Source organism: Bos indicus x Bos taurus, chromosome 4 (assembly GCF_003369695.1).
Source record: "Bos indicus x Bos taurus breed Angus x Brahman F1 hybrid chromosome 4, Bos_hybrid_MaternalHap_v2.0, whole genome shotgun sequence".
NCBI lineage: Eukaryota > Metazoa > Chordata > Mammalia > Artiodactyla > Bovidae > Bos > Bos indicus x Bos taurus.
Genome location: NC_040079.1, coordinates 33869271 through 33894920, shown reverse-complemented (window position 1 = coordinate 33894920; position 25650 = coordinate 33869271). Strand labels below are relative to the sequence as shown.

At 39.3% G+C, this 25650-nt stretch overlaps 1 protein-coding gene across 1 annotated transcript; it reads left to right on the top strand.

The window, feature by feature from the left end:
- The first annotated feature begins 13324 nt into the window (after positions 1 to 13324).
- On the top strand, positions 13325 to 25339 carry WNT16 (Wnt family member 16). The gene is made up of 4 exons (XM_027539148.1): positions 13325 to 13737; positions 13930 to 14171; positions 15973 to 16259; positions 22921 to 25339. The coding sequence occupies exons 1-4, from the start codon at positions 13643 to 13645 to the stop codon at positions 23383 to 23385; spliced, it is 1089 nt and encodes a 362-aa protein (XP_027394949.1). The 5' UTR covers positions 13325 to 13642; the 3' UTR covers positions 23386 to 25339.
- The last annotated feature ends 311 nt before the right edge of the window (positions 25340 to 25650 follow it).

Genomic DNA, 25650 nt, shown 5'->3' with positions numbered 1-25650 from the left:
GGTAAGGTATTTTAGTGGCCTGAGGGTAAACTACAAAAAACTTCTATTCTTCTGTCTCTTGGCTGCAAATACAAAGCATAGCTGTTAGCCTAAAAAGAGTATGCTTGACTTTGCAGTGTTTATTTCTACGTTGTACCGAAAGATGACCACTGGCCAAATTTTTCTTGGGGGAACAGGATTCAAACACTTAAACCACCAATTCTTGTAGTTCCAGAAAGATCAGGGTTGTTTTGTTTTGTTTTTTTGGCTAGCACACCATTTGGCAAGGCAAGCCAGTTTTGGTCATCAGGTTATAAGAAGGAAAAAAAACTAAAAAGAGGGAGCAAGAGAATATGAGAATAAAGGAAAAGAAGGAATGGGAGCAAGATGAATTAAGGGGAGAAAGAAAGAGGGGGTTTAGAAAACCTAAGTGGTAGCGGATGTCATTTGCTGTCACGATTATCAATCAGCCAAAATGGTCTAAAAGTTAACCACAAATTCAGCAAGTGGAACTTAGAGGCTGTGCCACAAACAGGCAACAATGGGTCATCGTCTCCAATTGGAAGCTGACATTTTCAATTATCCAGATGTGTGTTTGGTTTTATAGCCATTAGGCAACTGCATTGCTAACAAAATACAGAGATGCTGTTAATCAGAGAGAGGCTAATTGTAGTCAAAAAAGAAAAATGTCGTATTTTTTACTTTTGAAAAGGACTAATCCTTTTCTTAGCTTAGTCTTCAGAATCATGAGAATTTTCTTGTTTTGAGAATAAACCTAACCATGGTAACTCCTTTGCTAACTGTACTTCTTACATTTCCTGATAATAAAAGTTGTCCTTTATTTTGATTCATGTGTTTCCAGTGTGGAAGCTTAACCCTTTAAGTTACCAAGATATTTCAGTGAGGTCTATATTAGATTTTCTGTACAAGGCTAGTCATATTGAAACAAACAAACCCACACAATATTTAGACAGTGAACCTCTCAAGTCCTCCCCTCTGCTAGACTGAAAAACATTAGCCAATATCATCAAAACAAGAGACTGGGATAGTCTTTTGGGGGGAACCTGACTAGTCTAAGAGATAAGACAAATATACTGGTATTAAAGATTTGCTACTAAAATGATCCATTGAGATCACCCTAACATAAAATCCAAAATCAGTAAGTCCTACCCATATGCTCAGAGCTAACTGACTAAATACGCCCCTCGTAATCCTGAGCCAAAAACAAGGGTCCCCAGACATCTGAGTCAAGCTTCTATAATGACAGATAGAGACAAAACAAACTGAAGAAAGCAATAAGCAGGGGTAAGAAAATTGCAAATAATATCATTAATATACTATGTTAGACAGAATAATGGCCCCCCAAATATGTCCACATCTGTATTGGTTTTTCAGAGTTTTCATAACAAAATACCACAGAGTGCCTTAAAAACAGCAGAATTTTATTCACTCACAGTTTTGCAGACCAGAAATCTGAAAAAATGATGTCAGTAGGGCTCGAGTCCCAGTGCAAGCTCTAGAGGAGAATACTTCCTTGGCTCCAGCTTCTTTTTTTTTTTTTTTTTTTTTAGTATTTATTTACTTATTTTTGGCTGCATCGAGTCTTAGCTGTGGCACATGAGATCTGCTTCTTTCTCATAGTGGTGCCCAGGCTTAGTGGCCCTGAAGCACACGGGATCTTAGTTTCCCAATCAGGGACTGAACCCGTGTGCCCTGCATTGGAACTTGGATTCTTAACCACTGAACCACCAGGGAAGTCCCCCTCCTCCAGCTTCTGGTGGCTCCAAATATTCCCTGTAGCACTGCTCCAAGGTCCTCCTCAGTCTTCACACGGCCTCCTCCCTTTCCTCTTTGTCTTCTCCTCTGCCATCTTTCATAAGGGTTCTTGTCATTGGGTTTGGGGCCCATCCAGATTACCCATGACAATATCATTTAAGATTCTGAATTTAATTATGTCTACAAAGAAATATAATTCAGAAAAATCCAAATAAGATGATATTCACAGGTCCTGGGTATGAGGCAGTGGAGGTATTTTTTGGAGGGGACACCACTCAACCCACTACCATGTTCTGAGTCTTAGGATGTATTTATGTGTTACCTTACGTGGCAAAAGAGATTTTGCAGGTGTAATTAAGGTCAGAATCTTGAAAGGGAGAGATATTCCTAGGTTTTCCACATGATCTCAATATAATTAGCAAAGTCCTTATGGGAGGGAGACAGGAGGGTCACAGCCAGTGAAGGAGGTCAGAGGTTATAGAACCAGAGGTCAGAGTGGCTTGAAGCAGCCAAGGAATGCAGGCAGCCTCTAGAAGCTAGAAATGGCAAGGAAAGAGATTTTCCCCTTGAGCCTTCAGAAGGAGTGCCGCCCTGCTGACCCACAGATCAACCCTATAGACATCTGACCTCCAGTACTGTAACATAACGTGTGCTCAGCCGCTTCAGTTGTGTCCAACTCTTTGTGACCCCATGGACTGTAGCCTGCAAGGCTCCTCTGTCCATGGAATTTTCCCAGTAAAGAATACTGGTGTGGGTTGCCATTTCCTCCTCCAGGGGATCTTCTTGATCCAGGGATGGAACTTGCATCTCCTGCACTGGCAAGCAGATTCTTTACCACTGAGCCACCAGGAAAGCCCTTGTAACACAAATAAATATATGTTTTTTTAAGCCACTAAAATTGTGAGAATTTCTACAGCAGTAATAAGAAACTAATACCTATACTAAAAATGGCAAGAAGATATCACACCCTTAAAATCACCACAGAGTATTAATTAATTTTGAAATGAATATATGCACAGAATGTAAAGAAGATCTCTTGGAAATCACACACACGTGCACATATTCACATATCCACATGTATACTAGCAAAAATGAAAAATTCAATAGAAGCAAAAAATGATATAACTGAGAAATTTTCATAGAAATTAGAGGGAAAAAAAGATATGACATTAGAACACAGTAGTTACAAAATTTATAGAACCAGAAAGTTGATCCAACCCTCACAAAATAAAAGTTCTAAAAAAGGAGAAAGGACACAGAGGAGAGAAAATCATCAATGAAACAATTTAAAAATGTTTTTCCTATAAAGGCATAATTTTCACATTGAGATGGTCTACTGAGAGTCTAGAGTAGGTGAAAAGACACCTTCATCTAGCTTCATCTACCTTTCTAACTTTCTATCATGAAATTTCCAAATATCATAGAGAAAGAGATTTTAAAAGATATCAAAGGAAAAAAATTAATTCATATACAAAAGGATCTGGAATTATAGTACATTCTGATATTTTGATAGTAAAAATGGGAGCTAGAAAACAATGGAGAAGTGTGTTCAAAATTCTGAAAGGAAATTATCCCTAACCTAGAATGTAATACTAGTCAAACTGCTAGAATAGGAAACAGCTATTCTAAGACAGGCAAGTTCTCATAAAGCTTAGCTTAACTCCCATTCACTCTTTCTTGGGAAGCTACAAGAGTATGTGCTCCCCTAGAACAGAGAACTAAACCAATAACGGGAAATAGATAAAATTCAGAAACTGAGGTTTCTACAAAGAGACACAAGAAAAATGTGATCTCTGGGATGACGGTGAAGCAGATCACAGATGCGGAGGCAACCATTCCAGGTGGGGACGGGTCACAGGACATGGGGATGCACCGTCAAAAAGATAAAACTGATGAAACTTCTGATTCATCTGGGCTGCTCTGGTGGCTCAGTGGTAAAGAATCTGCCCCCAGTGCAGAAGCCACAGGCAATTCAGGTTCGATCCCTGGGTCAAGAAGATGCCCTGGAGGAGGGCATGGCAACTCTCTCCTGTATTCTTGCCTGGAGAACCCATGGAAAGAGGAGGCTGATGGGCCACATTCCATAGGGTTCCAAAGAGTCAGACATGATTGAAGGGACTTAGCAAGCACACACATGCACTGACTCATTTGAGGAAATTTAGAAAATCGGGAGGCTTGGGGTTAGATTTGTGATAAGCACATAGAAGCCAGGAAAATAAGGGGTTTTCCTCGGTGATCGAGGTTTAAGACTAGGGGCTTTCACTATAGGGGATGAGAGTTAGATCCCTTGTCAAGGGACTAAGATCCCACAAGAGCAAGACATGGCCAAAAAACAAATTAAAAAACCAAAAGCAAAACAGGAAAATAGGGAGAAAAGGCAAGTAAGGAAAAGGAAGGAAATAATCATGGTATGCTACATAGCTTAGCATCAATAACATTATGTGTCACAATAATATAAAAACTGACTGCTGATCTAACCACAATTTTTTGACATCTCTATTGGGAATATAAAGGCTACAAAAATACATATGAGGGAGTAGGGCTGGGGAAACAGAGCAAAACCGCAGCTTCCACAGGGGAAAGTTACAGACAATGCCTAAAATTTTCAAAATTAAGAAGTAACAGTACAAGGATGATACTTAACGAGTTAGAGCAAAATACCAAAAGAATTCAGCTAAAAGAGCTGAAAGTTATTATTCTTATGGAATGATATATGGCAAATGGGGAAGTAGGACACTGCTGGGTTTTTTTTTTTGTTTGTTATAGGACTTAGATAATTGTTTAATTATGTCATATATATAATTTTTAAAAACCTGTAGTATTGTGAGAATTTTAGTAGAAGGATGATTTTATTTAAGTCGTCTTGCAAAGTTCCCTTGATTTTCTGTTGTACTATTTTGATTAGATTACAGAATGGTAGATATAGTTTAAATATGAGGGGGAAAAGCACAGAAATATTATAAGAAAGAAAGAGTCCAAGAGGCTACTAAATAGAACTCAGTCAGAAAGGTAAACAATGCTGTGTGACCTTAATCTTTCTAAGTGGTTCTTCTGTTTTCTCTAGCTGTGAAATATATTTATGACTTTCAATTCCTTTCTTTTGCTTTGGAATGCCAAGTCAAGACACACCCTAAAGCAAACAATTTTAACAAAAATAACCCTGTGTTATGTGTTATCAAATGACTTAAATTATCCTGAAAAAATATAGCTTATTTCTTTATATGCAATCATAAGCAGCTCTAATGTGTTTTGTCTGGTCTAAAATTGTATGCAACTTATCAACAAACAATTGTGCGTATGAAATTAATCAAAATATTTCTTCAGCATTTTAATGAACATCCATCTACATCCATATGACCATATAGTTTTCAAATTTATCCTCTTATGTTAAGCCTTCTGTTAATGACCTATTTCGTGACTTCTCCTCGTCTACCTTTCTAACTTTGTATTGATTACTCTAGACCACCCAACATGTTTCTAGGCCACTTCCCTGAGACGATGACAACCTGTGAGGGACCATGAATTAATTTTACAGTTACCAAAGGAAACCACAAGCCAAAAAATAAACCAAATAATGTGCTCTGAGGTTAAATAAGTGGAAGAGGATGGCCTTATTCAGGGACACTATGCTTTCTGGTGAATTCATCCATCTGTTCCTCTGGGTTCGTCGGTACAATCAAGACTGTCTTCCAAGGGCTAGTGCTGCAATAAGCATTGTTGTGCCCGTGACTCCCAGCTCCCTACACCGGTGCTAATCATCACTGCGTAGCTTGCCTTTTCTCAGAATACAGTCCATAGCCCTTATGTCGTAGTTCTCCTGCCCATAGCTCCCATGGGGGTTCTTCAGCTGCCTGCCCATCTATCTTGAGGGCTTGCAATGCTACATTTTACAGGAGGCAGCAGCCTGATTATCCGCTGATTATCAGTAGATAGAGAGCTGATTATCTTGCTCTCTCTGCCCCAGGAAGTGAGAGCATCCTTTAAGTATCTGTACTCTCATTTCTTTCTTCCATGATGAGGAAATCTGTACCTTATTTCCTATCTCATGGTTACTCTTCCCCTGCAGAGAAAGAGTGGCCAGTCAGTTGGTCCCTGATAGCACTGGGGTACCTCCAAAGCAAGATGGCCCCATGTGCTGTCTTCATAGGCCTGGTGGACATGCTTCGGGAGAGTGAGCTGACCTCTCCACTTCCCGTGGCCTCCTGCCAGCCTCCTCTCTCAGGCCCAGTTTCTCAGCGTGAGACTGGGTGGATCTATTGGCTCTGTCTTGCTATCTTCAATTCAGGGGGAAGGAATAGAAAACTTCGCTTTGCATAATCAAAGCTCGACTAATAAACCTGATACTTTGCCCAAACTGGTTCAGTTCTCTGTGTGCATGCTTTATTCATCAGAACCCCTGGGGCAGGGAGAGGAGGGAAGTAGCAAAGGGGAAGATTCCAGAGCTGAACCCCACCCTGGACTGCCAACAATCACTCTAAGATTAAGATACGCTGAAGGCCAAATCAGTTCCTGCAGGAAAACTCTGCTCTGCCGAAGCCTGCCATAACTCAGTTAACCTATAAGGCAAATATTAGCTCTCTCCCCAAAACAGCATTAAAAAGTGGCTCCACTGTGTTTGGTGCTGGTTTCATGAGTGTGCCCTGGGGATTGCCGACAATACGCTGGTGCTAAAGTAGCAACTGGAATCCTTTACCCAGTCGGCTGGACTCAGGCTCTGTTCTGGCATGTGGCCCAGCATATCAATATTGTGGTTTTCAGCACATTTTGGAAGCTGCTTCCCTAAGCCATGTGACAACCCCAGAAGTTGGTCTGGCACCAGAAGACTTCATCAGATTGCGAACTTGAGAGCCCTCGAACCGGCTGTTTTTGTATTGATGCCTCTTCCCGTAATCACTAACAGAAGGTGAGACGGCTGCAGTTGGAACACACCTCGCACCTTCTCCGCCATCCGTGTTTATGTCTCTGAACGCTTGTAAATCTCCTGGGCTCTGAGCACTTGCCTACTGGAATAAAAGCTGTCTCTGGAGACAGCTCCGGTAAAAGTCGGAGTTATTAGCAGAGCTCAACAGACATACCTGGAAAGAGCATGTGGCAGGGCTACAGATTTGTCAGAAAGATTTAAGAGTATCCGTTTATTTACTGATTTTAACACTAGCAGAAACCAAAGCTGTGAATACTCTAGACCTAGCAACCTGGTGGTCCCCTTGGAAACTGTGCAAACCACGTGGCCTGCATTAATGCAACGTCCTAGGTACAAGTCATGGTGAATCTCCAATCGAAAAGTGGCAAATTAGTAGACAATGTCAAAGCTGACAGTTTTCGACTTTATGCTTCACTTATTCCAGAATTAAAAAAGATGCTTTATCTATTAAAACAACCACCACACAACCAATATCGAGTATCTACTACACATTTGCCTGGTTGTAGGCATTGAGAGGGCTGCAAAAACAAACCCTTGTATTCTTTGATTTGAAGAGGTTTATAATCTATTGGTGACTTACAATAAAGGCACGTTAAACCCTCAGAAAGCAGAAGTAAATTAAACGATACATTTTCTAGTAGCTACCTCGGGTGAAGTAGAAGACAGAGAGGCTTTAATATGGTGAACTGTGGAAGGCTTCCTGAAGAAATGTGACATAAAGAATGGGTAGGTGGGCTTGGGGAAGTAAAAAGGAAAGGGAAAAAATTCTAGGCATGGAGAGGGAGTGTTTCTCAAGAAGTGGGAATAGAAACGTGCAGACTCTGCTTGTGGAAAAGGGAAGAAACAAGCTGGGCTGCCTAGAGGGAATAAGCATGAGGAAATACAGTGACTTGAATAAAAAATGACAGCTAAAGACAAATCCCGAGTGAAGGATTTTTAGAAGTCTAACCAAAGGGTTTAAAATTTAGGTAGGAGTAAATAAGAAGTCATAAAGGTTTCAGTCGGAAAGTGAACAAATAAAAGCTAAATTTAAATGTGATTCACCACTGGGTGAAGAAGAGTAAACACAGAATGATAATTGTCAATTGACCAGACTTAACAAACCCACTTCCACACGCTGCCCACCATAATGAAGACGGTACCTAATGGTTAAACGTAGGAACAGCCTCCAACATACAGTTTCAGCATTAATTGATTTTTGGCTGGCGTTTTGTTGACAGCAGGATATTTATTACATCACAACAATTAAATTATGCAGACCAACAGTTGGAATAAGACAGACACCGTCAATTCTTTCTAAAACTACTTTTCCCTTGAAGTTTTTTCCCTTAAAGTGTGAGATGGCTCTATTTTAGTAAAAAAGAAAGGAAAAAAGAGAGAAAATTTGTTTTTTCCATTATAGCCAGCCCAGTGATCTCTCCATAAACAGTACTCCTTAAAAAAAAATCAAAGTCCAGATTTTCTGAAGTAGTTTTCATGATAACTTATTAAAGTCAATAACAATTCATTAATTGAGTTGCTTTGTTTTGCAGAATTCAGAAAAAAAAAATGAAAAGGGGTGTGGAGAGATTTAACGTTCTCCACGGATTTCAGTTTTGACAAATAGTGACCAGTCCTGTTTGTCAAGGATCGTATTTTACTTTTATTCCCTCGCTCCAAAAGATTGCATAACCAGTACAAAATATCACTAGAGATAAGCCACTTTCTAATAAACACTTAATGAGGTTTCTTCAATCTTAATTTCTAGGACAAATAAACAAAAAAACTTTTTTTTTTTTTTACTTTCAGAGTTGTGAACATTTTAAAAGCAAGACAAGAGAGCATCCTTCTCCACCCCCAGGCCCTTCTCCTGGTTTCATTACTCGTGTCGCCTCTGCTGCTCCAAGTCGGGCTTTTCAGGCCACCAAAGGGCAGCAGGACATCCAGAATGCCATTCCCCGCCCCCTCCTGAGAGCCAGTGGTCACAAGCCTGCGCTCCGTTCCACACTGGTAGCATCCAGGTGGAATTTAAAATAGAATGGATGAGGACCCAGTTATGTAAAAAGTCACCTCTGCTCTTCTGTTCCATCATGGGAGTTAAGACCAGCTGGGGTGCTTCTGGTATCAGTTTCCAGTACATAAGTCTCTGTGATCTGCAGCAGAAATTCTTACAACAAGGCCCTTAGAAGTCTCGTTCTCTGATGGACTGCCAAAGGCAGAGTCCAAGGCATATCTGTTCAGGCAGACTTTTTGCTGAGTTTCTCAGGGACTGGGAAAAACAACCAGAAGGCACAGTCTCCGCTGGGTTCAACAACTAATAATCTACAATTGTCCTGGGTGGGAGGTGGGATTTATTGCTGTGCAGCTACTTCTCTTGGTTCAGTTGGCCCGACTGGTGAGATTCAGTTTCTTAGAAAAGTTTCTTTGAGTGAAATGAGTATTTCCTTTGACTCTCCCTCCTACATCCTCTTTTCTAGAATGTAGCTAAAAACACCTTACCCCTGCTACAAAAACAAATCAAGTACTTCCTTGTGGGATCAAGAAGCTACAGATGCTTCAGTAACCTGTGCAAACTTGGAATTACACTGTGCTTTGCTTAATAGCATTAATCAAATTTTGGGTAGCTGGGCTCAGATCATGAGATGATATAATTGCAGCTCCCATTTTATGAACAATTAATGGCATTATCTTTATATCATTTTTAGAAAGCTTGCAAAAGACAATAAGTACCACATTATACACCGTTGACCAGTTAATATTTCATGCTCTCTCCCAATTACAAACCAAAAATGGTAGATAGGAAATGAGACTCCTTCTTGCTGCTAAAGAAATAAGCAATTTGAAACATGTAGTTGTGGATATGTTTGGATTTGACTTGTCATTAACTTTATGCTTTAGCTTTAATTTAAAGCTAAAGAGAGCATAATCCCCACTAGTGATAGTAGAGATGAACCACTTCTAATTAATAAGAGGTACAAATTAGATTCTGAAGAAGCCCTTCACCTTCATATTTCAAGATAAAGAAGATACCTGTAACTTTTTACATCTTCTATAGTTTCATGTGACCTCATCAGATTACAATAAATATATTAGTATAAATTATAAATATAAAAATAGTGACAATTTATATAATTTTAAATGTAACATAAATTATACATTTATATAATACGTAATACTTCTGTCAATAATTAGTTTAAATTGAAATCCACAAGGAAAAGTGGAACTGAAGGTAAAAAATGGAAGCCAAAACACTCTAGCCTGTGCCATCCTAAGACCAGGGGCCCCTCTCTGTTTGCCAAACCCAATAGCTAAGGTTCCTCCTCCTGGGAGTGCAAATTCATTAGCAAAGGCAGTCCCTCGCACCCTACCACACACAGGCATACACAATCACACAGAACCACACACACAACCTCCCTCTCTCCAGCCCCGTGGGAACTCCAATTAGAGTTTTAGAACCAAAAGAGCTTTTCATCATTTTACAAGTGAGAAAACTGAGACTCAAAGTTGAAATTGACTGCAAGATTAAAGCCTGCTGACTGGAAGCCCCATCACCCAACTCAGCCCAGTGTTCTTTCCACTCTTTCTCCCAGTGCACACAATCCAAACAGCAAAGAGTGGGAAACAGAAGGGTATCCACGCAGACCACCATTCGCCTCTGAGAGACTGGACTTCAGGGAGATCTCCTCAGGAGGCCCACGTATCCATTGTGGGTTGTTTTTTTTTTTTAATCTTCAGAGAACAGAACAACTCTTTTGACTGAGATATCTGTGAACTATGGTATAAAGATCACGAAAGAGGAATTTGGACCTTGAGACCCAATACCTGCGATTTGGTCCAAAAAAAAAAAAAAAAGAGAGAGAGAGATGGAAAGCAAGCAATCAGTACTTTTTAGTCAGGTTCTGCGGCAGTACGGTGTGGTAGAAAGCACAAGACTTTCAAAATAAGATCTATTTTTGACCCTACTATTTTCTAACTGAGTGGTCTTCAGCAAGTTTCTTAATCTCTCTAAATTCATTTCTTTATCTATAAAATTAGTACCAATTTGAGGAGTTTGAATCTTTGTGTGGAGTGAGAAGAGAAAGACAGAGAGTTAAGAGAAAACACAGGGTGGTGAGAGGGGCGAGGTGTGAGGGGATGTAGGCTCTCAGTGCATGAGAGTTCAAGACTCCTGATGCAAAATAAGTGCCTAAATGTCTGCTCATTGAATGATAAGCTTAATTCTTCAGTTGGACCAACTTCTAGAAATGTTTTCTTTGCTTTAAAGGTATGGACAGAATGATCCCTAAGGCCTCAGATTATACACAAGAGGTACATGGCCCGGAAACTGTGTCTTGGACTTGAAAATAGTTGACCCAGTGACTCTAAGAATAGAAGGCTGTGAATGGCCCTCTCAGGGTTTATCTGGATGCCTAGACAGTGCTTGATCGCAGGAGTAGCAACAAAGGCAACATTCAAGTGACCCCACTCCCAAACTAGATTAAGTAATCCCCCTGCTTGTTCCTGGCGCGCCCTGTGTCCCCACTGCGTTCACTACACTCGCTATGACCCCCTGACTCCTTGTCAGTCTTGTCAATGGGGCTGTGAACTCCACTACTATTTAACTCAGTGCTATCTAGCCCCACTTTTTAACCCATAACAGAGGCTCAGTATATCTTTCTAAAAGAAAAAAAATCCAGCAACTTCCTTAAAACATCTATCATCATTGGCTCGAAAAATCAGCCTCAAGTATTCACGTTCTCCAATCCCTCAGTTCCCCTGCAGAGGAAGCCTCTTCTCTAATTACACCATCTCGGCCACTTAGGTATCTGCTCAGGATGTTCCTCACCACGTTAATCCCTTCAGTAAGTTGTGTTCAGAACCAGTATCTGGTGTACTGGGCCCCATGGCAGGGGTTCAGCAGGGAGTGCTCCACAATGCCTCCTGGAGAGGTCTGCCGAATAAAGTGAGCTTGGATGAGGGCTCTGATTCTCAGAGAGGCCACTAGCCATTAGCCAAAATATTTCTGGATCCGTAACTGCACCCTATCATCAACTTGACTCTCTAAAAATTACAATGTGGCTTTAGGACCTGGTACATAGCGTTCACTCAATAAATATTTGTTGGATAAAGGGAGAAGATGGGAATTTCAGTGAGCTTTTATTGCTCTGGGCCAATAGAGAGGATATGCAGCAAATAAAATACTTTATTTGCTTTATCAGCAAATCTTTAATTGGAGTAAGTCTGGAATTTGGAATCCACTAAGCTGGGCTTCCCTGGTGGCTCAGATGGCAAAGACTCTGCCTGCAAGCAGGAGATCTGGGTTCAAACCCTGGGTCAGGAAGATTCCCTGGAGAAGGGAATGGCTACCCACTCCAGTATTCTTGTCTGGAAAATTCCATGGACAGAGGAGCCTGGTGGGCTAAGGCCCATAGGGTTACAAAGAGTCAGACATGACTGAACAACTCATACACACAAGCTGGTATATCCTGAGAGTTTATTAACATTTCAGAAGTCCTCTGAGGAGTAGGTGATGACTCTCATACCCATTTCCTGTCGCCAGTTAGGTGAAACAGAGTTTTCTGATACCACAGCTAAAAGCATGTGCCATCTGACTTCAGAGTTCTCCCCAGAGATCTATCCTGGAAAACACTGGTTAGCTAATCTTTCTTAACTGCCAAGCACCAGAATATTCTCCCGCATCTGAACTCTGACTCCAGAAGAGTAACTTGTTGGATTCTATGCTTTTATTTATTAATAATATCAAATTAATTTGTTTCAGACTTGTCTCTATGGCTGTTTTGTGCCTTTAAGGAAAGGAATCTAGTCTTCAGAAATTCCCACAGTACTGGACACACAGTAGGTGTTTCATAAATAAGTTTCTAAAATTTGTCTTTAATGTGTCCAATTTCCCTGAGAAAGGCATAGTGTGCATTAGGGAGAACAGGACCCTCAATTTTTTTTAGAACTCTCCAGACAGTTCTCACTCACATCTACTCTCTGCCCTTCATCTCTGACAGTGCTCTCAAAGATCGAAGAAAAAAAAAAGAGACAAATCGGCAAAATGAAATCACCTAACACAATTTAAATGTGATAGATTATTAATAGATGCTAGGCTAGAATCTTCCCTTTCGATAAAAGTAAATGCCTGCACAGATGACGATAGATGTCAAGCTTGACAGTATTTCTCTCATTCTCAAGTCTGCTGACATGTTGAGACCTCAGTCTGGGTGTGGAAAAGTCAACTTTTTGGTACCAACTCGGACTCAAAAAACTATTCTTCTGTGAGGTAAAGGAGAGGAAAGAAACGTGAGCAGTGAGAATTTCCAGCCGCTCCACCCAGAGTATAATTAATCCATATGCGACTGGGGTGGGTGGTTCTCAAACATCGCCCATTGAACCCACACCTTCGCCCAGGTTCATTAAGACAGAAGCGCCCCTATAGTCTTCGGCTTGTATCAATATTCCTCCCGCAGAGACCAACTCTCCGGAGACTGAGACGGGAGGAAAGGTCAGGAACACAGGGTCTGGACCTGCTGTCGGGAAGCAGCGGGCCCGAACGTCCCCCGCGGAGTCCGCTCTCAGCCAATGGGAGCCTGAAGTCCGGGGATGATGAGATGAGGGGCCGCTGCTGGGCCAATCAGGTTCCAAGCGCAGCCAGGGAGGGGGGAGGAGATGGGAGGAGAGGCCGGGGGCGATGGAGACACAGCTACATCAACAGAAGTTTCTCACCTTGGAATGCGACGGACGCTCCCGCATCTCCTGCACATCTCCAACTTGGCGCCGGAGGAGGGCCCCAGGCTATTTTCTCAACTTCCTCACGCTGCTCCCCGCTTGCGAGGGGAAAGCTGCTGAGAACACCTACTACAACTGGCCTTTTTACGTTGTCTGCAGGGACAAGGGAGGCGAGGGACAACTTGGTGCGGGGGAACTGACCTCTGGCCTGGTGGGCCTCTGGGTGGGGAGGGTCGAAGAGGAGTGGCTGGGGCTGGGGGACTCCATGCGGGGGCCATGGACAGAGCAGCGCTCCTGGGACTGTCCCGCCTGTGCGCGCTGTGGGCAGCCGTGCTCGCGCTGTTCCCCTGCGGAGCCCAAGGAAACTGGATGTGAGTATGGGGGCAGCAGGGGCGCACGGGATTTGTGGCAAAAGGGGGTGCCCAGCCTCAGGGAATTCTCAGCTGGGGCGGGGGAGAAGGGGCGGGAGTCCTAGGGCGGGTGACCTAAATTTCGGGTAAACATCTGGGCTTGGGGAGGAGAGCAGGGCAGCAGCTTACGCTAGGGGCGGCCGTGTCTTACAGGTGGTTGGGCATCGCCTCCTTTGGGGTTCCGGAGAAGCTGGGCTGTGCCAACTTGCCTCTGAACAGCCGCCAGAAGGAGCTGTGCAAGAGGAAACCGTACCTGCTGCCGAGCATCCGCGAGGGCGCCCGGCTGGGCATTCAGGAGTGCAGAAGCCAGTTCAGGCACGAGAGATGGAACTGCCTGGTGGCCGCCGCCTCCGCGCCGGGCACCAGCCCTCTCTTTGGCTACGAGCTGAGCAGCGGTGAGTCCCGGGACTCGTGGCTGGCGCGGGACTGGGGGCGAGACCTGCAATTCCTGTAAATTAATCAGTGCTCGTACGGTCCCGTCGCTCTTTAAATTCCCCAGAGAGGTCCTTTAGTGGAAGGAAATTGGGGGGCGACGGAAGCCAGATCCGGGTGCAGGTGCGGTCATGGGGTGGGGGTGGGGTGACACCCCAGGTCCAGAGCGCAGCGCGTGGAGGTGTAGCTCTTCCTCCTTCCCGTGGCTCCCGGCTGGAGCTGGAAGAAAAACTCTGACGCTCCACCCCGCCGACCCCTCGGACCCCGTAGCGCCCCCCTACGTGGGGGACCAGCTGGAGAAACATGATGTCGGCTGCAGGGAATGCCGAGGCCGCATCTGCTTTGATTTAAGCAGCTCCGCTGCTCATTGAGCCCTGGACAAGTGGCTAATTGCAGCGAAACCCCATGGTGTTGGTTCCCGGGAACACCGCGTAGACGGAATAATGGCGATTTAAAAGGGACTGTCCCAGACAACCCTCGTGAGGCTAACTCGAGCACAACTTTGGTTTTCCCCTCTATTCCTTTCCTTCTACCCTTTCTCCTGTGCGCACATCCGAGGCGCGGGAATCGGCAGGGAAACAAAGTTCCACTCTCACGTGCCTAGCGACTTAGTAAGGATAAAGGCACAGAGGTGTCAGCAGATTCAAAGAATTTCAGAACCTGGGCTCTGAAAGATTCTTAGTCGTTTTTCATATTCATTTCCGTTCCCCTTCCACCTTTGACCCTTCCCCGCCGGGTCCCTACACTCACCACCGCCTCGCTTTTGCCCCGCTGCGCTTTGGCCGGCACACCCTTCCGAAAGAGCACTGATTGCCTGCAAAAAGAAAAAAAGAAAAAAGAGGATGTGTTCTTCACAGTTGCTGAAATGTAGAGGTATCAGCTGTTGAAAAGGTTTATTGGACAACGGCGTGATAACGTTTCTACTTCAATCTAAACATCTCTAAGGAGGGGGAAAGTCGCCTGCTGGGTCCTTTCGATCCATTTTACTAATATTTTAATAGGACCTCAGTTTCCGAAGATGTTAGTTCGAAACCTATTGCAGGTGTGTTATATCCATACTCAGTATTCAGTGATTTTCCATAACAATTTTTTTTTTGCTGATGACATCTCAATTATCTTTAATTGCCCTTCGTAGTGTGAGAGGATATAATACTGTATATAGAAATATGAATATATTTAACTTTCATATTAATATTGTTATTCAGTATATCGTTAAAACATCTTTGATGTGAAAGTAAACTATAACGTTTATCTCCTAATTGCTCTAGTCTTTGCTTAATTTTAGTTTGCATCCTGACATGGATTTTTTTTGTACAAACAAAAGTCACACCAATTTTTCAGCCTGTGTTTTGTGATAACGTTTTAAATTTAAAGAGAAAGATAAGCGGGGCTCCTTGGAGCATTGTCTGACTATGTACGATGTCCATGCAAGGGATTTTAAATTCAATGTGTATTTGTTGAATTTTCATTGTCTATTAAGTACTGAGCTGGGTGCTGACTTACATCTCAAATTTAAAATACAAACAGATGATTTTAAGGTATGAGGACAATTAATGACATACAATAAAGGAAAATCATACTGAAAATTAATGTTGCTTTTTTAAAAGATGAGAACAATATGAAATTGTCCTTTGTAAATGTGTACTCATTAAAGCATCCCTTGAAAGTTGCTTTCCTGATAAGAGGGTAAGTAGGCGGCTTTGTTATGAACATAAGCAGAGAATGGTATGGCTGGTTCATTTAGCAACTTATTTCTTATTCTAGGCACCAAGGAAACAGCATTTATTTATGCTGTGATGGCTGCAGGCCTGGTGCATTCTGTGACCAGGTCATGCAGCGCAGGCAACATGACCGAGTGTTCCTGTGACACCACCTTGCAGAACGGCGGCTCAGCGAGTGAAGGCTGGCATTGGGGGGGATGCTCTGATGATGTCCAGTATGGCATGTGGTTCAGCAGAAAGTTCCTAGATTTCCCCATCAAAAACACCACGGCAAAGGAAAGCAAAGTACTGTTAGCAATGAACCTACATAACAATGAAGCTGGAAGGCAGGTATGTATTAGAAAATGGAATAGAAATCCAGTGCCTTTAGGTATAATAGCACTAGGGTTACACTTCTAGATCAATCTGACCAAATAGTCAAATGGTTTAAAAACAACACTTTCAGGCTAAAAAAATTATATATATATATTAAATTTTTATTATATAACAGCAGCTATATATATAAATATATATTTTTTATTTCATGAGCCTGTACTGACCACATTGATTTAGTTTAAGTTTCCATCTGCTGTGACTTGAATCTTTTTACAGAATGTATTAGTATTTGTGATTGTATATTCGTATACCTAAAACACCAATTATAAAATAATAGAAGTACTAGTGCCCATTGGGTCATTTTATTCCACCCCTTTAGATGATTAGTTGTAGAAACCCAAATAAGACGTACGGTATCTGCCTTTCTAACGAGACTGAATCAAATTTCATTTTCTCAAATGTGAATTTTCATTATTTTTTTAAATATATTTTTTCATTGGCAATGGCATCTTAAAGAAGTTATCAGTCTGTCCTTCCTTTCTCTAGCAAAATGTTCTCAGATACATTACAGAATACATAGCTCAATAATTTTTGTAAAAAACAAAATTTATTTAAAGGAACTAGTTATTATAAAGCAATGTAGATTCACTGTAAAAACTGAGAAGTATAAATAAATGTAAAGAAACTATAGATGTATTAAATATTTGGTATTTTAAAATAGAGATATATTAAAGATTCAAGGAGAGGAAAATTTGAAGAATTACCATCTAATTAACCTTATAAATGAATTTTTAATACTAAATTTTCTTAAAATGGAGTAATCTGTAGCTTAATTTAACTTTTATATACTTATTTTAATGAATATTGATGCAATAAGCTTTGAGTTCTACAACATAGTTGAATTACTTGGCAATTCATAGTGACTTTCCAAAAACAGTTAAAACCTCTCTTAGGAATATATATTTTCTATTTTGTAATAATCTTTTCAGGACAGGAATATCACCACATATCCTATATTATTGTAAATATTCAATAACCTGCAAAGGTCCCAAAGTAGTCGTTGCAATCTGCCACATTCTCCTGCAATAAATTAAAGTAAGTTGCGGTATCTCTCAGGAATATTTAAAGTATATGTTGAATTTATTTTACATTTTTGGAAAGTGAATAAATGGAACCCGCTTGGAATAGTTGCAAGTTTCTGCCAGTTTTCTTTACTTAACCACTTTGGTTTAAAATACTAAAACTGAAAACTCAATATATCACTGTAACATTTTAAATTCAAATTTGAGTATTCAGTTCAATTTGAATATTGATTCAAAATGGAAAATTAGGAAATAGGAAAATCAGTAAATAGCTATGTAAGCTTTTCACTTTTTTTTTGAAATTCTAATTTATTTCACTAAAGTAATTCCTGCTGACACCATGTCTCTTTTTGATAAAGTCTTACATTTAAAAAGATTAAATGAATGAGTTTTCACTTCAGTTTAAATAATATCTAATAAAGGAATTTTTATTATTTCTAACATATTAATGTAAAAGAATTTAGATGTAATTAACATTTGTTCTTTAAAGCTCTAGAGTTAAACTAGAGAAAAACTCCAGGTCAAATTAGTGTGTTTTAAAAACAAGAAAATGATTAAATGAATATTTATTGTCACCTTAGATCTTAAAACTTCTTTAGTCACTCTTTGAATAGTTGGGTAGAGACAAAAAAGACTTTAATCAGAACACAAAACTTGAAAATTCATGTGATAATTCATTCTTTTGAATAAAGTTGTCTCCAGCCTTATGAAAAATCCCAAAGTATTCTAAAATGTATTTTTACTAGTGATATTAGGCAGTTATTTAATTTTATTCCATCTTATTTTTTTAATTAGGCAGTAATATTTGCCTCTGTAACTATTAACTTTGATCTGATCTATTTATATTCTGACTTTATTAAAAACATACAACTATTCAGCATCAATTTAAATCCACTGTTTGTTGGCAATAAAACAGTCTCCTTACTTTACTGAGGTTTTTGCTATTATTCTAATTATGCAGCAAAAATTCAGTTTATAGGTATATATACATTTTGGATAAATTTCCGTTTTTTCTACGGAATCTCATTTTTTCCACATTGGTCAAGATGGAATCTTAAAATATTACAAAATATTACCTGGATATTTTGAGGGTACTACATTGATGTTTTTGTTGGTCTTTTCTCATGAAGTATTACAATTCAAAACATTTTAATATTTTTCTTTCCATTGGTGGTCAGAAAAAAAAAAAACCCACCATCACCACCACTACCGCAACAACAACAAAAATCAACTAGGTTTCCAAGATATTATCTAACATGGAAGAACAAACAACTACATTTTCAATATTGGCCATTAAGATTTTCATCTAATAGGCATATTCTTCTGTGTAAGGTTTCAAGGTCTGCATTCAATTGAGTTGATTTTCCTCATCTCAAAATCCCAAGCTCCAAATGTAGGAAAGCATTCAGAGCAATGTGGGTACTGGCGCTTAGTAGTGCTGTGAGCAGAATAGATTATTTTCTAACCACTGACCTTAAATACTCTAATTCCCACTTGGTTTCTGACACCATTCCTAAAGTTATGACTCCAAGAATAATGTTGCTAAATGGTGATTGGCTAAGAGAATGATGTGATGTCTTCCAAGGGCAGAACTTCTGGGAATAATGTGACTTGGAATATTTATGGGTATTTCTTTTGGTGTGCTTAAAATATTTCCATTCTTCCCATGTCCACCTCATAAACTTTTAAGTTTCCCTACCCCATAATTTGTTTTATAATGAGTAACTCAAAAAAGTGGCATGGGCCCCACCCCCAAATTTCATTGACCTGTTTCAAGAATATTTATAAGTACTTGAATAACATGCAAATGTTTTGTTTTTCAGCAGATCCAAATATATTTTTTAACTGAAAGGGACAAAATGGATCAGAGAAATAGGAATTCTGCATATAGTCATACAGTTTATGTCACCGTTTTCATAAAAATTTAAACAGATTATCTGATAGTGAACAAAATGAAATGTCACAAAATGTTCCATAATAGTTTTTTTTTTTTGTCATTTCTGTGAAGTTTGGATAACGCAATATACTGGAAAACGGTCACCTCCAGCTGTGTTACCTCTGAGTCAAAGTTGTGGGGCCAGTCACTTCTTAGACCACTTCTCAAGCAGTTTCTATTTTTACATTAAGTGTTAATGATGCATCTTTCCTATTTCACTTCATCAGAAATTTATCAAACTAAAACTTAACACAGGGAGACCAGTAGATTAAATGCTATGCTCCTAATTGCTCTCCCCTAGTTTAAAAATATTATACCAAAATGTGCACATCTGTTTGCAATAGTTAATAAAACATTCCTCTGTTAATATCGTTATAAACCTTAACAACTCAACTAAGTAGAGAAAGGAATTTTCTCATAACCACACACAACTCATTCTCTTGCTATTCTCTTACTTTTCCTGCTAGAAAATCACTCTGCTATCATTGCAGCTCAGAATGGCTATTTGACATCAATTAAAACTCCCAGCTGAAAAACTTCAGAATATGTACTTTTGGAGTGTTCTTAAATACACTTGAATTTTCCACTTTCATTTTTCTTTGTTCCACCGAAATTATCCTGCTGCATATAAAGGCTTCATATTATATATTTCCAATTTTCCTTACGGAAGATAAATATCTTAACCAGGCTATTAATTTTTCTGTCAAATTGGAATAATAAGCAGGTACATGTTCTTCATTAACTGCCTACTATATGCAAGGGATTTTTTCCTATCAAGCTAAATCAAGTAAAATAATTTATGAAAATGTGCTCTGAGAAACACTAAGCTCCGTAGAGTTAAATCCTGTGTGTATATGTGTCTGCATGTTATCTGCTCTTGAACTCTGCATTTCACCAAATTCTCCTTATGGTGATTGCATTGCTTTATTTTATCCATATTTGCCCAAGTTTCTGCCTTGGAGTCTTACAAAGGTATCATCATTTAAATTGTGCATCACGTTATTTGTCTTTGTATCATAGAATATAAATGTGAATAATATTCACATGTATAATAAAAATGCTTTCTTTTCTTATTTTTAAGGACCAAAGTGTAATGGAATTAAAAGACATTAGAATAAAATTCCTTAAAAATACCTTCGGAAAATTTAGTTAACTCCGGGTATTTAAAAGTATCTTATTTTCTAGGGCAGGAAACTCGCCCCAAATTTCAGTACAAATTCAGCAGGTGTTATCCCCAGATTCAAAATCAGTCTTCTCTTTTATCCTTCAAACCTGAGCGGTAGTGTGTCAATTTGGACTGATACTATTGTGGGCTGAGGAATTGCAGGAAAACCTGCCAGATCAGAGCCTCCCAATATCATTGAGTTCCTAGCAGTGTCTCATTTGTTGAAGACAAATTGTTGATTTGTCTCATTGTTGAAGAAGTTGGTCTTTATTGCATCCTCTTGATGCAGTTTACCGATAGAAGGGAGTTAAAACGGTTCAAGTGTTTTGGTGAGCATCCGTTCTGTCCTCCATGACTTGCAAATTGGCAACACCTTACATGATGCCTGAACTGCTTAATAAAAAGTGAGCTCCTCAGTCAAGAATCTGAGCAAGAGGCAGTCCTAAATCATAAGTGATGACTGTAATGAAGGATGATCAGGTTTCAACGCATAAACTTACATTCTTAGATTTTTGGCTTTCTTTGGACAATTTGTTTTATGGCTACCTGGCATTGATTGAGCTCTCTTTTTCTTATATCCTTCGGACACTTAAAATCTGAACAAAAGTTGGCAGATTGCAATATTTTTAACATTTATTTACCTGGAGATATTTTAAAGAATTGAAGGTTTTGTGAATATCAAATGCCATCAATTTAACTGAATCAGTTTGTGCACCATACTCTATGAATTGTTTTTGTATCATTGAAAGATAAATTTTACTGAAGATAATAAGAAATAGACATATCTATTTGCTCCTTAGTTTTATGAATTCAAAAAAGCATATGTGTTGCATTCTATAAAGGGCAATGTTTAAATATTGTTTGGTTTATTATTTTAAACACTAATAAAAACTATTGAATACTACACAAATCAATACCATATGCTCTCATTCAAGTCTGAAAATACAATAAATTGTTTGAAATACTCTGTCTCATTAGCTAGTACAGAAACTTTAGTTAATTTGTTAAGAAATGTAACATTCCACATACATGTGAAATGTAACATTCCACATACATGTCAATGTCAAGTGTGGTAGAAAATTGCTAAGTATAAACCCCTGTCATTTTTATAGTTTTGATAAGAACTGTAAGTGGAATTTAAGCTGTGGGGTTTTTTCTTTCTTTGGTGAGATTACACACATAATTTCCAAGTTATTGAATGGATAGATCATTTTTTATTTTACCCGGCATGTTGACAGAATGTCAACTCTCCAGTTAGTCCTGACAATTTATTAATCTGCTCTGCCATCCTCTGGGGATTGAAGGAAGTTACGCTGACTAGCCCAGTATGTAAGAAATTAGAACTCTAAAACTTTTGTTTTAGAAATCTCTGTATTGTTTTCGCTTGGTTAGCTCTATTTGAAATCTTTGCTCTTCAGGGAAAGGGGGCATTTATTTTGACCTTAATGTGTGTCAGGCAGTGGGCTCTTACTGATGTATGTAATCACATTTAATTCCTCCGTCTGAATAAAATAACTCAGCATTTAGAAGTGAAAAATCATATAAATATTATTCCTTTTCCATGTTAGAATGGTGCTACTGATCCATCAAGAATGGGACATATGTTTTGAATTAATTTTCCAGAAGAGGAGAAGAATTGGCTGGGAGCAGCCACACTCTCCAGCCCCATCTCTTTTGGACCAATTTAGGGTTTCTCATGTGGTCTGTGACTAGGGGATAGCATGCCACCCCTCCAAACCCCTGTGAATATAACTGATTTTTGCAGTGATAAAACCTGAGCACACTCAATTTGGTAGATCTCATCCTTGGATGCTCTTGGATTCATCTGAGCAGCTTTGTAGAAGTCATTGCCTTGACCCCACCCTGACAAATTAAGTGAGAATCTCGGGTTATTTGTAAAGTTCCACAGGTGTTTCTGTGTGTATACAAGTCACCCAAGGATCTTACAAAGATGCAGATTGTGAATCTGCAGTTTTGGTGGGGGGCTCAGAGTCTGCATGTCTGTGCTGGTGCTGTTGGTCCATGAACCACACTCCAAGTGGCAAGATGCTAAAATGAATAGTATCAGGAACATGGAGGCATGAATGAACATCCTCTGACACCCAAGATTAAGTGAGAGATTAGAAATAAAAGTAGCTTCCCTTTGTTAGCTCAGCTCATCTCTGATGACATTATTAGCCTGGCCTACAGTTATAAATTAGAAAGGTTTGCTCTGTAGGGTCAAGAGAAGGACCAAACATTTGGGTTCTAAGCAATCTAAAAGAATTTTTTAAGTCCAAAACCATCCTTATTTTAAAATTATTATTATTTTATCTTTCTTATTTAATTGAAGTATTTTAAAAATCATTTTATTACTTCCATTGAAATATATAACCATTGCTTTTATATAGGAGGAAATAGATCCAGAAAGTTAAGTGACTAGGTGGGTGGTGCTTTTGTTTTTGGGTAAAACAGTTCATGAACGATGTTTCACTCAATTCCTGTTGGTTGCAGGCTGTCGCCAAGTTGATGTCCTTAGACTGCCGTTGTCACGGAGTTTCTGGCTCCTGCGCTGTGAAAACATGCTGGAAAACAATGTCTTCTTTTGAAAAGATTGGCCATCTGTTGAAGGATAAATATGAAAACAGTGTGCAAATCTCAGACAAAATAAAGAGGAAAATGCACAGGAGAGAAAAAGATCAGAGGAAAATACCAATCCGCAAGGATGATCTGCTCTACGTCAATAAGTCTCCCAATTACTGTGTTGAGGATAAGAAACTCGGGATCCCAGGGACTCAAGGCAGAGAGTGCAACCGCACGTCGGAGGGCGCAGATGGCTGCAACCTCCTCTGCTGTGGCCGAGGCTACAACACCCATGTGGTCAGGCACGTGGAGAGATGTGAATGCAAATTTATCTGGTGCTGTTATGTCCGCTGCAGGAGGTGTGAAAGCATGACTGATGTCCACACTTGCAAGTAACCACTCCATCCAGCCTTGGGCAAGAGTCCTCAGTGACAGAAGTATAATGGGAATACCACCCAGAGGGTGCCTCCCGCTGTGCAGAGCTGGGGAAGTTGGCTCCTGCCTCCTCCTCAGAATTCCCAGATCTTCCAGCCCCTCACAGAGGTCCTCTTATCTGATGTCTAATCACACACCAAGCATGTGGATTTCTTGGGATTCTGAATGGAAAAAGTTTGGGTTCACATTTTGGTGGTTTAGGGAATATAAATTGAAATACAAGGAAGACCATCTGTCCCATAAGGAAGAATGGAAAATAGTCTTCATGCCAAGAGACCTGGTTCATACTCAGGATAAGGTCCTGGACTATGGAACTCAGTAGTGGTGGGTGAATATTAGTCATTTTTTAAAACACCTATTGTAGCAACAAGGAACAGTAAACATGAATCTCATTTATTCTTTCAGTAGCTTTTTATGAAGAAATAATACTGTTTGTGCATAGAAACAGAAGATGCTGACAGGTTAACAGAGTTGGTAGATGCCTACGTAAACCTTCATTCATTTCGGAAGAAAGAATCTTCCTAAGTGATACAACATCACTTAAAACATGTTTATTAGAGTTATTTAGTGACAAAACAAAAGAAGCAAAATGTATGATTTGGATTTTAAATGACTTTTAACCCAGAGAATTTATCAAGAAAAACATCAGGAAGGTATATAGCAACCTTTACCTTTCACTTTACACTCTTATTATCAATTAGTTTCTATTTCTAAAATCTCAGCCCTGAATTATTGGTGGAAGAAGGGATTCTGAAAGCATAAGGGACAATGAGAGGTAAAAATATAAAGGGCTCTCATGCATTGTAAGGAAAAGCACACTTTAAATATGTAAAGACAGTATTTTTTACAATACTTTGCTAGATTTTTTTCTATTTTGTAAATACTGTATTTAATTATATATATTGAAACTTAAGATATTTTTTGCCAAAGCCCAAGAGCTAAGGCAATAAAATTATCTCAGAAATAATATTAGCTTCTGTTTCCTTTCATACTATTGACTCTGACATTTTTTATACATTGCAGAAGAAGTTCATTGAGCAGTTAGTTATATGGATGTGTATTTCCTGCCAAAATGGCAGTTTTATATGTTATAAATTAAAATATGCTGCAATATATTGATAATTGTGCTATTTCAGCAGTCAGATTAAGTTGAATTCTGTTTTTAATTAGTTATGTTTAACTTGTAAGGTTATCATAATAAATTATACAGTAAAAGGCTTAACTGGAAAAAAGATCTAAATCAGAATAATGATCAATTTGTGGATTTGATATCCTGGATATTTATTACGTTGTGTTTAATGCTGCTTTTTCATGTGAATGTTGAATGGTCTTTCTTGTTTTAGTATATGGTCTTTTCTTGTTTTCATGCATGTATATTCATCCTATTTTACAAGGTTCCTGGTAAAAATTACAGGGCTGTATTTAAGGTTGTGTTTTAATGTAAATGCTGTTTTTTTATGAATTGTTAAATAATTCAGTATCATATAGAAAAAAAAAAGATTTTCTAAGTTCAGAATGGACAAAGAAAGAATATTCATTTTCTTAAAATAAGTTAAAGAAAATTTTCCCTGCCCACCCTAGTCTCATCCTATTTCCTTTCAATTAATTTACCAAGGCAGAGCAATAATTTGTGAAAAAGAGCAAACCATGGAAAATGACTCTGATCTAATATTAAAATCAAGGCTAAACATTTACTGTGACCCTTAAAGTTGAACAAAATTACTATTTACTGAGTAAGAGACTCCAAAATGACAAATGAATGAATATAGTGCTTATTTAAAAGAGCAGTTTGCCATTCTTTAGCATCCACTGATTAGAGTAACCTGAATAATTGACATTTATTAGTATGCCTTCTTTTTTTTTTGCTAAGTAAATATTTTATCTGCATTGAAAATAAGCACTCTTTCTTAAACGATGAAGGCTGCAGTTTCCATTAATGACCATTTCTTTCTATTGACTAGAAAACTTTTCATAATTACCTTAGGAACCAATTGTGAGAACAGGGGAGCCTTTAATTCACAAAAACATGATTACTATTCAGCCGTTTCTGAAAAACTGGTGCCAACTCGACACCCCCAGCCCTCTTCCCACCCCTGCATGCCTGAGTAATAACTCCCAACTCCAGACCTGTGTCTTTGGGTTCTTTCCCTTCTCCCTGGCATCAGCTTGGAAGCCATCCCTGAATGTCTCACGTGTATTGTACCAGCTGACAGCCTAGTTTTGGTC